Consider the following 13441-nt stretch of genomic DNA (forward strand, 5'->3'; position numbering starts at 1 on the left):
AGAGTATGTGGGTGGCCTGTAAATAATTAATAGGAGAACTCTGGGGGAGCATTTCAATACAGCACAAAGGTATTCGAATGATGGAAAATCACCAAATAACATCTGTTTCCCCTGAAAATCCTTTTTAAATATAACAGCAACCCCTCCACCTCTTTTCCCAGATCTACATGCATCAAAAAAGTTATAGTTGGGAGGAGCTGTCTCTATCAGAACGGTTGCACTGTTATTTTGTTCCAGCCATGTTTCAGTTAAAAACATAAAATCCAGTTTAGAGGTGGTAATAAAATCATTAACTAAAAATGATTTGTTATTAAGAGACCTAACATTAAGTAGACCCATCTTGATGGTGTTGTTGATAGGCTTTAAGGTTGTTTTTGGTTTGGAGGAAATATGTATGAGATTTGTGAGGTTAGCAGTGTGTCTACGTTTCCCTTTGTTTACTCTCTTAGTGGTTACAGCAGGAATGCAAAAGTTGCCATGTTTTGACATAGGCAACCTTGGGTTCAGCAGATTATGCGAAACGTCCTTTATACTTTGTCTACGGCTGAACCCTTTTTTGTCTCAGTAATACTCAGGACTACTATCAGTACAGGGGGCGGGGGGCTGGGGCGCTCTCCGCTTTGGTGTTATCAGCCTGTGTGAATGACCTGGCGATGCTATCATTGACACAGATGCAAGTTTGATGCCTACATATTCCTGTTTCTTAAATTCAGCTGGAAAATTGCAAAGGGAGGAGACAGTGGAGCTGGAGTTGTTGTGGCTATGGGAGAGATGAGGAGGGGGGTGGCCGTTCCTCGCCAAGCCAGCATCAGCGATGGGGGAGGGCACGGTGTCCATGGTGTCGGGCAGGCTGTTGTCTCTCTTCAAGGTCTTTGGTCTGTAATGCAGAGGAGGGGGGGGGAGGCCGTTCCTCGTCAAGCCAGCATCAGCGATTGGGGAAGGCACAGTGTTGATGGCGTCGGGCGGGCTGTTGTCTCTCTTCAAGGTCTGTGGGCTGTCTGCTATCTGTGTGTCAGATAGTGGCAGAGTAGATGTGTGGGGGAGGCTGTAGTCTCGCTTCTTCTCAACCTGTGCTCTGATTGCGGCCTGTGCGTCAGACCATGGCAAGATTGTGGCCTGTGCGTAAAGCGAGAAGAGAAGATTGTCCCTCAACAGTTTTGAGCCTAACCTGTTTGGGTGTAGGCCATCTGCTCTGAAAAGATATTTGCGCCCCCAGAATAAGTTGAAATTGTCAATAAAGCCCCTTCCTCTTTCATTGCAGACTCTGGAAAGCCATGTATTCAGTGCAAGTAGACGACTGAATCTGTTTATTCCCCTGTCAACTGATGGTATGGGTCCACTGATGAATGAGTTGATGTGTATTTTGTCCAGTGTATCCAATAGATCAGTGTAATCCCTCTTCAGAAGTTCTGACTGTTCTCTTTGAACATCATTAAATCCTGCATGCACAATAATCTGTGAGATTTTGGGGTTCTCCAATATGACTTTGGCTAGTTTATGGTTGATATCACTAACAATTCCATTTGGGAAGAAGCATGTTTTGATCTTCTTACCGGTTATATCCTTGATGGTTGAGTCTCCTATAATCAGAGTGTCTGGTTCATCTGCTTCCTCTGAGATGGGCCCTTGTTGGACGGTGGCAGACACATGCGCAGCCCGCCTCCGTGGTGACTGGTTGTTCCATGTCTGTCCGTACCGTCTGTCCGGACACATTTCAGGGGTCAGGGGTGCACGGGTGGCCGAGGCATGCGCAGCTCGCCTCCATGGCGACTGGTTCATGTTCCGTCTCTGTCCGCACTGTCCGTCCGGACGCATCTCGGGGCTCAGGGGTGCATGGGTGGCAGGCTCGTTCGTGGACTCTTGAAGTGGCAGGAACCGGTTCTTCAGTGGCAGGGTTAATTTCAGTGACGGGCTAATCCGGCTGATAACTTTAGCTTTGGGTAGTTTAGCATTTGGCGTTGAGTGATCTTGTTGATTCACTTTGGTATGTTGTTTTGGCTTAGCGCCGACTCTGTGCCAGTGAAACGCAGCTGGAACTGTCTCTCTCTTGTCCAGCTTCGGGAAGGATACAGTGTAGCTTTGATCATCTTGCTGTATCTGAGTGAGCTCAGCAAACTCACCCATCGGCACTGTATCCTGTAGGGGTCCTTTGCATTTTTCTAATGCTGCTAGTCTCGTTTCAATTAAAGCCACCCTCTGTTGCATTTTGGTGCAGTCTGTGCATTTCCCAGTCTCCGTGCCTGAGATATCCGAGTACAGAGGCATGTTGTCGATAGGAAAGTCCAAGGCTTTTTCTGCGGTCTGATCCGGGAGTAAAAAGTGCCAAAATGTATTGTTGAATCGAGCGATGGAGGACGACGAAAACAAACTATATACTGTTAGGTATTATGATCATGAAATAAAATAAGATAAAGTAGATCTAAATGATGAATTAAGTAGTTTTTTCCAATGACTAGCGGAGCTTCGGGAAACATGACCTCTCTCTGCTGCTGCTCTCTCTCTTCTGTATGTACATAAAACAGAGGTTAGTTTCTAGTCCCCATTTTTTGTGGGATGGAGGTGTACATTTGTGGCTTAAGGTGTGTAGACACAGCTGGCCTGTGGCCACGTTTTTGTAGTCTGGGGTCAAAAGGTCAAAAGGAGCCGGCACCACTCCGCTTATGAGATAACAAAAAGTTCATGTGTATTTCTCTCATAACCTTATGTCATTATTAAAGAGAGGCCTGATTCTCAGATATGCATGTTGGATGGCTAGGGTGTAGGTCTGGGAAGAACTTCAGGCCAAAATCTTGCAAGCGAGCCGCTGGGTGCAGGTATAACGAGATGGAGCACTTGCTCCATCATTTCCTGTAGGGCTGGAGCCACAGGTTGAAGCGTATGCGTCCTTTGAGACCCCCTTTGATATTTAAGAGACCTCAAGGTAAAGCTTACTTAAATGTTGTCGACTCAGTCACCTATTGCATCACTTCCTTTAGGGCTTCGGCCTCCTAATTGATCATTATAGTATAATTGAATGCCCTCTTTCATATATATGATACCTCCACCACTGGGACGTGGCAACAATTCTCCAAATCCATATGGGGAGGGGGGGGATGCTTGTGGACAGTAGGGGTGTATACTCAACATAAATAGGAAGCAAACTCAGGAGAAGTAATGACATCTCACAAATATTTATTTAATAAATTGTTTCAAATAACCCTGCCTCGTTAAATCAAGGAGCTTGGTGTTTTGCTTTCAAAAATAGGTTATAGTAGAAGTCTAAACTGCAGAAAATAAAAACATCCAAGCTGCCTTTTAAGGATACCTTGGAATATCTGTCTATTTTATAACCATCGGACCCAAGTTTATGACAAAAACAACACAATTGACGGCAGCTCCTTTGCCGCGTGGTTTTTAGAGCCTTGTAAGGATTAGAGGGGGCGGTCGATAGCAACCACCATAGCATCCATAACGGTCAAGTGACTGGATGCAGCCCCGTTGAAAAAAAAATAGAATACCACCCTACACACTCAGGACATGATATTTAAATTATTATGACCATGAAGTCTTTATTTGCATGGGTTTACATTTCGTTCTGTGTAGCATGGAAAAATTGGAGAAACACTCCCATTCAGAATGCATTGGTTTACATTTCATAATCAAAAATCCAATGGCAAAACCCGTTGGCTTTTTGCCGAGGGAATCCAGGGCGACGCTCACTTCCGGGTTGGCCAACATACGTCATCCCTCCACCACTCTACTGTAAAAACACATGTTCAAGTTGAATGAGAATAATAATAATAATAATAATTCTGCCATGGTATTTATTTAAGGGGGGGGGGATACAAGTCTTTTGGCCATTCGTAGTGTTGATCAGCAGAGAAATAATTTGTCCTCAAAGACGGTGACGTCGCTTAGCAACGGAAGACGCTGGGGTAGACACCGTATTTCTTCACAAGTCACCGGACTACTACCCATGAAAGTGAACGGAGCGTTCCACGGCATTGAGAAGACCCGTGTAATAAAGGCCTAAAATATTTCTGTGTATGGCATAGAATTCTCCTCAGATTAGGCCAATAAACCAATGATAAAATAAAAATAAAAATGCTCGATCAAAGGCCCGGCCCGAGTATAGTGGTGGGAAATATCGGCCCGACCCGGCCCGCGTCGTGCTCGAGCAGAGAATCTAAACACTGACTGGAACTACTTAGCAGGTGTCTGTAGGGCTATAACAGGAGTTAATGCACGCACTGCAGCCAATCAGAATACGAGTATTCCCCCATGCCGTGGTCTAAACAATATTATTCACGAGTTATAATCAACCCCTACACATCAATATTAATGATAACCCATTAAATACAGTATGATTTCTAGATGTCATGGCAACGTCCGCTCGCGACACTGGACTTGCGATCGAGGCATCGACGCGGACGTTCATTCACATAGCCAAAAACAAGAGAATAGATGGCTAGATAAAATAAACATCAAGACATACAATTCTAAAAATAACAGATGAAGCAGCTACCCTTTCTTCCTTTGCGGTTTGCCTACAGAGCAGCGCACCTGCATTTAATATATCCGTGTATTGTCAGAATTTCTCAGTATCAAAGGTAAAAGTAGAAACGGGTGGCCAAAAGCTGTCATATTGTTAGTTATCACAGACAATTTTAAGTAGAAACGGGTGGCCAAAAGCTGTAATTTGTTAGTTATCACAGACAATTTTCAACCATGAATGATCTGTACGGAGCTCCATAAGGGACATTACGGAGAACGCTCCCGGACAGAACCTTAGTTTGGACGTCGTGCTTAGTGACACGACAAATAGGCTACTTCCAATTGAAATACAAAATTTTGAAAATAAGCCTACGTGTCCCTGATCACGTTTCAATAGATTATTAACGTGACAGTGTCACGTATTTTCGTGAGACCAGGTTCGAGCGTGTGCATGGGTTGAATTGCGTGTGTCTCACGCCGAATGCATGAGACATGAGAGCCCTGTACTTACGTGACACAAACCAGCACCGCAAACGTTCTCTCCCGCTTGAGATGACGTCTTTCTTTATAGGTTCATGGGTCTGATGCGCCGATTTCCCATGCTGATATCCCCGGAGATTCTCGGGCATCTTCGACAATTTGGCTATAGATTGTCTCATTACACGCTAAATAATATAATTATAGCCTAATTATATATATAGCCAATATATATATATAGGCAATATATATAATTAGGCAATATATATATATATATATAGCATTTGTGGTTTTGGCATAAACATAACTAGGGTGCACTGTACTATCTGCGCACACCCTTTCTGAAGCCTCTCGCTCCCCTCGCTCTCTCTCTCTCTCTCTCTCTCTGTCCCTCCCTCTCTCTCTTTCTCTCTCTCTCGTACCGTTTTGTGGAGCACGTTAATTGTCTGAGAACACTCCCATTCAGAATGCATTGGTTCACATTGCGTTCTGTGTAGCACGCAAAAAGTCGGACTATCGTGCTATGGAACACGCTTCAATAGATTAACGTTTGTGCGCATGAGCACGCAATCGCGTGATGCCGGGTTGAATATATCCTATGCATCTCTAATAATTCTAAGCAATGAAAGCAAGTACACTTAACAGTTATTAAACTTAAAGGCAAAACTATGCAAAACAATTAGTCAATCAATATAATAAACATCACTAAATATTCATCTAAATAATATAATATCTAAATCTGAGTCTAAATTACAATATGGCAAAATGGCACTAACCGTAAAGATCAGTCAAGGCCCTTCACAAAATCAAGTCCAAATAAGAATGCAAAAATAAAGCCTTTCCAAAAATTCAAAAATATGGCCGAAAAAGACCCGCACAAAAACTCTCAAAGGAGGTATGATCCAAAAAGGTAATATCACACAACAACAAACTTACCCTTAATTAAATAAAATGGGTTTGAGAAGTCCAGACCAGAACAAAACACACCTGCCTCCCTTTGTCCATTTACACGTGTTTGAATTTCCCTCCATTGCAATTCCCTGACTGTAGCTCACAAAGCATAAGCTGCAGTGCTTCTACAGGTTGTGTAGTGTATAACAGGAATAGTGAAATGTGCCTGTATAATGAAATGGACTTAACCATGCATGGATTATTGTTTCAATCGGATTTACATTTGTGTGTCACAACTTGGCAGGATACAGCACGGAAAAGGTTTTAATTTAATGTGTTCATGCCTATGTCTTCCCTTAGCTGAACTTAGTTTTTATTGGAGATTATTTAGATATTGGCTGTTTTTTTCATAGTGTATCATTTATCAAGAAAGTGATGGCATATTATATCCAGATGTGGAAAAAGCAGCAAAAAACGTATTTGTTTTTGTAATGAAAAGTACATTCACAATCAACCTTTCAAGGAACAGTTTCTCTGTTCTATAAATTCAAAGAGGACCAACTGTAGACAGTGTGGTCCAGGTCCAGACACTGTGGACCTTTTCAACCACTCTCAATTTAAAACAGTCACTGAGTGCTGTTGCCATTAGTGAGGGAACCACCCGGACAGAGCAGCCCTCTGCGCACATAAAATACTTGAAGAGAACATGAAGAAATATGTAGTTTGTTCTGGAGACGTTTGTCATCAATTGATTTAATTGAGTGAAACGGGCATAACAAATATGTACAATTCTATCTGTCCAGCTTGACAGCAGTTGACACCCTTATTTGTGTGTACATTTGAATGGATGCTCTACTGTATACAGTGAAGCTCAATTTTGTTTGTTGGTTTTCATATCCTCAGAGACCTGCTGAGACGCACATGCCATGGTTTTAACAAGGCCCTCGTCTCACAAGATAATACCCCGGTGGGTGCCCAGATTGTATATGATGGCGAGAAGAGAAAACCATTGACAGTGACATCAGCCTTTTTCCACACCTTTGCAAAGGTAAGTACTTATGGCGTTTGTTGTTTATTTATACTGATTGGCTATATATCCCTGAAAACTTTAAGTGAAGACTTTTACAGCAAGTCATGTATTCATGTCATTAAAGGAAATGTCATTTGTCGTGACCTATTGCCCCACTTTGTGTCGGTGCGACACCATAAGGAAGAATCAAATCCTTCAATGCATAAGGCTTTATAGTGTTTTATCTATAGCTTTATATAAGAGATATCCCTTCTAAACAAACACAATGGATCCCCATGAAATGGATATGTCTATTAGTTAGACTCCTTTACCCCATGGATGGTTAATTCTTTGTAAATGGGAACTTCTAAGATTATTTGTTCATAGAGTTACCTTTTTAGAGGAAACCTAATGAATCCACATGAAAACGGGTGTGTTCATAAGTTAGGTAATCTTTCTCCATGTAAGATTCACCAAAGCCCATAGCATCAATGTTGAAGAAGGAGAGCACTGTTCTTATATTACCTTAGGTGGAAATAACTTGCCAGAAATTTGGTCTAATTGTTTCTCTCACACACAGGGTATTTGGAAATTTTCTGGCTTGGCAAAGTAAAGTCCATACAAGGGCTTCCTAGATTACACATGGAATTCTATCAAAACTTTTTTGAAATTGAACATGAACATTTAACTCAAAAGCATAAACTGAAAGGAAAACATTTGGCAGGCTGAACATTCATAAAGGAATCATCTTGCGAGAGACTAGCACATAAACTTGAACATGAAGGTTCAAAGGCAAACATTGACCACAAACAAACCTTTGCGCCAACACAGGACGCATCACATTCATGTATCTACACACGTAGAATCTTCAGTTTCTGGGCTCTGACGTGTTTTCCGCCTTTCCAGATGTCTCGGTGGAAACACAAGGACATATCACCCTGTGTGGAGAAGGCCTCTGGTTCCATTAATATAGAACGGCCTGGTAACTCCAGGGCCTTTGATCCGACACCCTCTCTTGGAAGTGGAGGGCTCGGAATCAAGGGCTTTCTGATTCCTGAAGCATTCTTGAAGCAATGTCTCAAGGGTACAGCGATTGCAGCCCTAGGGGCCGTATTTTCCCTCAGCTTTGAGTGGCCCGTGCCTGAGGCCTTGGTCAGAGGAACGACTTCCTCACTTTCTGAGCTTAAACCATCAGGACTTCATACATGCCTTCGGTAACGGGGGAGCCTGTGTTTGTTTTCTGATTTTGTCCAATAGAACAATCAGGATAGACCCCCCGCCTAATTTCGGCATTGTTTCCAAGGCAAGAACATACAGTAGTGAGCTCTCTCCAAGACTGTTGCTCTGTGCTTGTTGGAATCTCCAATGGAGAGCTATAAGATTTTTATGTTGGTCACCAGCGGGTTGGCTTGTTGGCTAACTGTAAGTCCACACCAGAAGCGAATTGAGCGACCAAATCGCCGGAAGTCATTCACTTTCTATGGGCAAGAGCGACCAAAGCGACCAACGCTACCAGCGGCCAAAGTTGAGCGACCAGAGCGTCAAAAAGAAGTTGAAAACGTTTTAACTTTATGCAAATGACTATGATGCGCTTCAGCGGCCAAACACTGACAGCCAATCGGAATGTAGACGCTCTTCGCTTGCGTGGATCCCAGGGAACACCGGCAGGCACTTTGGTTCCTACCTACCTTTATCCACTCACTGAACAAAATGTCGGCTGAAGTATTAATCGCGGCTGTAACTGGGCACCCGGTGTTGTACTACCCAACCCTTTTTCAGTTCAGAGATTGAAACGCCATAGTGGTTTGGATACCAAGTGATGATAAGCGGGAGTATTTATACATCTAGAACGTTCGTATTTAAGCGGGAATCATTTTAATTTGCTCTCCATGCCACCAATCTAACCAACCAATCGCGTGTAGCATGCTTTAAACAAAACCAAAAAAGTTTTTGAAATCGTCACATAAACAAACTAATCGACAAGACGAGGGATAAATGACAAGGGATATATCTCTTGTCTTTTATCCCTCTATTCCCCACTATTCACGGAGCCTGAGGTGAATAATTGTTAATTAAATAGTCTAGATAGATATATAGCCTAGTCAAGTCTTTATTAATACCAAACGACACAAATCGTCGGGAATCCATTTAGGTGGTTCAGCCCACACAGGACAGTAGCCTACAAGACCACACAGAACAAGTCTGACTGGACATACACACAATACATCACATTAAAACTAGACACGTGTTGATAGATAGATAGACAGATAGGCCTAGATAGATAGATATGTTCCATTATTTGCCTTGCGGAGCCAACAAGTCCTGTGCACGTAAGCAAATTAGCCATGTGCGCCAATGTCTATTTGTTTTGAGTGCGACGAATGAGTGCAGATCATGATTTGCAGATGCAGATCAGTGAAACATATTTTAACTAGCCTACTACAGCACGCAGGGTTTTTTGTTCTCGGTTGTAATTAGCCTACATTTTAGGATTTTTTTTATATTGGGCGGAATCACTGTCCTACTTGTTGTCGAAGCACTTTATCCAACAAGCAAAACCGTCTCGGCAATATGGCCAAGGTGTATGGGAGAGTTCACTCTTTGATATGGCTGTCTGTAGGGCCTACTAAAAGCATACGGCTCCTTTAAATGCGTCTGCATAATTGAATTGTACGTCATGAGCGACTTGAGCGACCAAAGCGAACAGAAAAATTTGCAGCGAAACTTTGTGAGCGAACAAAGCGTCTTTGACGCTTTGGTAGCTCCTGGTGTGGACGTACAGTAATAGCGTTCACTAGCCTTTCGGCTAGTTGGATGACCGGTAGATTCATATCGTCCATTACTTAGACTTTCAAGTTAGATTGATAATTCATCCCTAGAGGATCATTTCTAGGACATTGTTTTTAGGGGGCAGCCAGATTTGAACTGGGGAACTCTTATTCTGCAGCAAAATCCTATGGCACTGAGCTACAAAGACTTTGCAATTCATTGAATTCCTATATGCCTAAATAAACGTTGTTATTGGTTAGACTTTAGACGTTAGATGGATAGATATAGTTTATAATACAACCCGAGATGTTACTTTCGTGGACATAATTTGTATGGTGAACCCAGAGTTGAACTGGGGACCTCTTGAGCTGCCTTGAAATGTTTTACTACTGAGCTACTAAACCAAAAGATTGACTAATTCTTTCAGAATCTGAAACCTTGAGTATAATTTCTAAGATGTCAATTTCTCTGCCGCTAAGCTATATCCACATATTTTCTACCCTCGTTTCTCATGTTTCAATTTCACAGCAAGAATTCTAATTGCTTTCGAGATCTTTATTTTCTGTCATATCTCTTTTAAATTGTCCTTAAAGCCCTGTAGGTTAAAAATGCTAACTTTAATTTAATTACTTCATCAAAATAGCTTTGAACAGGAACAAACACTTTTTTATTGATGTGACCTAATGCCAAAATGGAGTCTTTACATTAAATCCATGACTTATATTTAAACTCTGTTGTTATTGTAACGTCTGTTTGTGAGTAGAGTAATCCATTCAGAAACAAAACCTGGGATACCTGCTCTGTTGTTGGCAATGGAGGGATTTTGTCCAACAGCACCTGTGGTGAGAGGATAGATTCCGCCCAGTTCGTCATCAGGTAGGAACTCCCAGACTATTTCCTTCCATATTGTGATGTTTGTTATTGTACTGAATCCCTCAGAATGCACAATGTTCACGATGCAGTTTGAGCTTCATCAAATACAAATTTCAACTGTGAGTGACAAGAGTGTGGACTTTCTCCCCGATGCAGGTGTAACCTACCTCCTGTGGAGAACAGCCATCTCAAGGATGTAGGCAAAAAGACAAACCTTGTGACGGCAAATCCAAGCATCTTGCTTGAGAAGTAATGGCTACTGCATTGTGTACCACCAATATGACTTTGACACAGGGAGGGCTTATACTTCATTTATTTCTCTAACAACCCACCCTCTGCTCACCCTCAGATTTAGGGGTCTACAGGAGCACAGACGTCCCTTCATGGAGAGCATGCATCGCTACAATGACTCTCTGATGCTCCTGCCGGCATTCTCATACTCCCGCAACACTGCAGTGTCCCTGCGTGCGCTCTACACCATCGAGGACTTTGAGAGCCCAATCAGGCCGGTGTTCCTCAACCCAGAGTACGTTCGGAACCTGCACAGCTTCTGGCGCTCCAAGGGCCTCCGGAGCATGCGTCTGAGCTCTGGCTTGATGGTGGCCAGCCTGGCGCTGGAACTTTGCACCAATGTACACCTATATGGGTTCTGGCCCTTTGACCAACACCCGCTATTACACCAACCACTCAATAACCACTACTATGACAACAGAAAGAGTAAGAAGAAGGTTCATGCAATGCCTGCCGAGTTTGACTATTTGTTGAGGTTACATGAGCAGGGTGTACTGAAAATACACCTGGGGGATTGTCGGCCATCCAGCCGGTAGGCAGCCCTGCAACTGAATACACTGGATCATGTTCTTGTCTTTAGCTGATGTCTTGACTCTATTATTCTCAAAGATTGCAATATGTGTGGTGAAAACAGTGAGGCATGATGTTTAATTTAATTTATTTATTCTGTATCGATGCAAAGCCACCACAAATATATGATACGATAAACTTGGAATGCAATGCACTGAACATGCACTGTTTGCACCGATGAAATTATACAAAAGTAGTTTTTTTTCTATTAACATTATGCATAGTAATGATTTTAAACAATATATATATAGACATTGGTGATAATAAAATATGTATATATATATATATACATATAACTATAATTTTTTATTAATTTGACTTCTTGGATGGAGATTGTTTAGATTTGGTAAATATGAAGCCATTTTAGTGCCTTATGTAAACAATGTATTTTTCTTTTAACTGAACTGAACTGATTTGGACTATATCAACAAAATATTGATTTTGTCTATCACATGAGTAGAAAATATACAATTGAATACATAGGTGTTCAAAACACAAATTTTTAATATGTTGTTTATGTTAAACATACAGTTTGATTTCCTGTATGAAAGGACACATTTTTCCCTACGAAATTCTGAAAAAGAAACTATATATTTACTAAATTGATCCATCTTGAACTGAAGGTAATGCTAAAAAACATAGATGCAAATGAAATGGAACCAGCCGGCCAACATAGGCTGAAAGATTCACTCATAAATGTTCACAATGTTCCCACGTTAACATTTTTGCCATGATCAATATTCCCCCCAAATGATAGCCACTGATGCCTTGGTAACAATAAACAAAGTAAAATGTGTGAAAATAAAATATCTATATATGTATGTACAGTATATATACACAGTATATGGTTTTTATCAGTGAGATATTCATGGAGAATATATTTTGTATTTATGACATTGAATTTTATTGTTGCAGAAACTGTTTTTGTGAGTCTCAAACAGATTTTTATAGTGATACTTACTGAAGTCATGTTCTTACTGAGATCAATAAGAATTACAAGTGATGTTTAAAAAAAAATCATTGAAGACTTTTGCAGCCAATATTGACATTGTGTCAATGAATATTTCTAAGACATTGGTGATAAAAATAAATACAAAGCTGATGAGTACATTGCTTGTTTTATTCCGCAAATGGTCATAAGCAAAAATTTGATTTAGCATTTTTCCTGAATTGCCAGTATCTACCGCTGGTTGTCAGTGTTTCCAAGCTTAACAGCAGACTACTTTTTGCTGAACCTATTCTGCTACATTCAGTGATAAACAGCACACAATTAACTACATCAATAAGTTGTATTATTAATTGCTATTGTTTGTTTAATTTCCATGTGCTGGTACACCTTCCTCCACTCCATTGATAACAAATTATGTATCATCAGTGAACGTTAGTGAACACTAGATAATGTCAGTGAACACTAGATAAGCCATGGTTGACTGCAGAGGTACGTGCACTGCTGAGAGCCCGAGACATAGCCTTCAGAGCAGGTGATAAGGAGGCTCTGAGCATAGCAAGGGCAATACTGGCCCGGGCTATCAGGGACGCTAAGCGTGCACATGCTCAGAAAATCCACGGCCACTTCAGAGACAGTGGAGACACACGGCAGCTATGGCAGGGCATCCAAGCCATCACCAACTACAGGACATCTACACCAGCCTGTGACAGCGATGCCTCATTGCCTGATGCACTGAACGTGTTCTACGCCCGCTTTGAAGCAAAAAATGATGTGGTGGCGGAGAAGAACATTCCCTCTCCCGACGAACAAGTGCTACGTCTGACCACGGCTGAGGTGAAAAAGTCACTGCGCAGAGTGAATCCGCGTAAGGCTGCTGGCCCAGACAACATTCCCGGGAGTGTGCTCAAAGGATGTGCAGACCAGCTGGCAGATGTTCTCACGGACATCTTCAACATCTCCCTGAGCAGTGCCAACGTCCCATCGTGCTTCAAAACTACCACCATTGTCCCTGTGCCGAAAAAGTCACCTGTGTCTTGCCTCAACGACTACCGCCCCATAGCACTCACTTCTACCATCATGAAGTGCTTTGAGAGGCTGATCCTGAGGCACATAAAGAGCCTCCTGCCACCCACGCTAGA

At 42.0% G+C, this 13441-nt stretch overlaps 1 protein-coding gene across 2 annotated transcripts in view; it reads left to right on the forward strand.

Moving 5' to 3' along the window:
• The window catches only part of st8sia6 (ST8 alpha-N-acetyl-neuraminide alpha-2,8-sialyltransferase 6), a 57424-nt gene extending 44420 nt beyond the window's left edge, over positions 1 to 13004 (forward strand). For both annotated transcript variants that reach the window (XM_056582797.1, XM_056582806.1), the window contains exons 4-7: positions 6745 to 6889; positions 10383 to 10495; positions 10649 to 10741; positions 10842 to 13004. In XM_056582797.1, the coding sequence (XP_056438772.1) occupies positions 6745 to 6889; positions 10383 to 10495; positions 10649 to 10741; positions 10842 to 11319 (829 nt within the window). In that variant the 3' untranslated portion in view covers positions 11320 to 13004. The remainder of the gene's footprint in view (positions 1 to 6744; positions 6890 to 10382; positions 10496 to 10648; positions 10742 to 10841) is intronic.
• The last annotated feature ends 437 nt before the right edge of the window (positions 13005 to 13441 follow it).

The sequence above is a fragment of the Gadus chalcogrammus genome, chromosome 2 (genome assembly GCF_026213295.1).
Source record: "Gadus chalcogrammus isolate NIFS_2021 chromosome 2, NIFS_Gcha_1.0, whole genome shotgun sequence".
Taxonomy (NCBI): Eukaryota; Metazoa; Chordata; class Actinopteri; order Gadiformes; family Gadidae; genus Gadus; species Gadus chalcogrammus.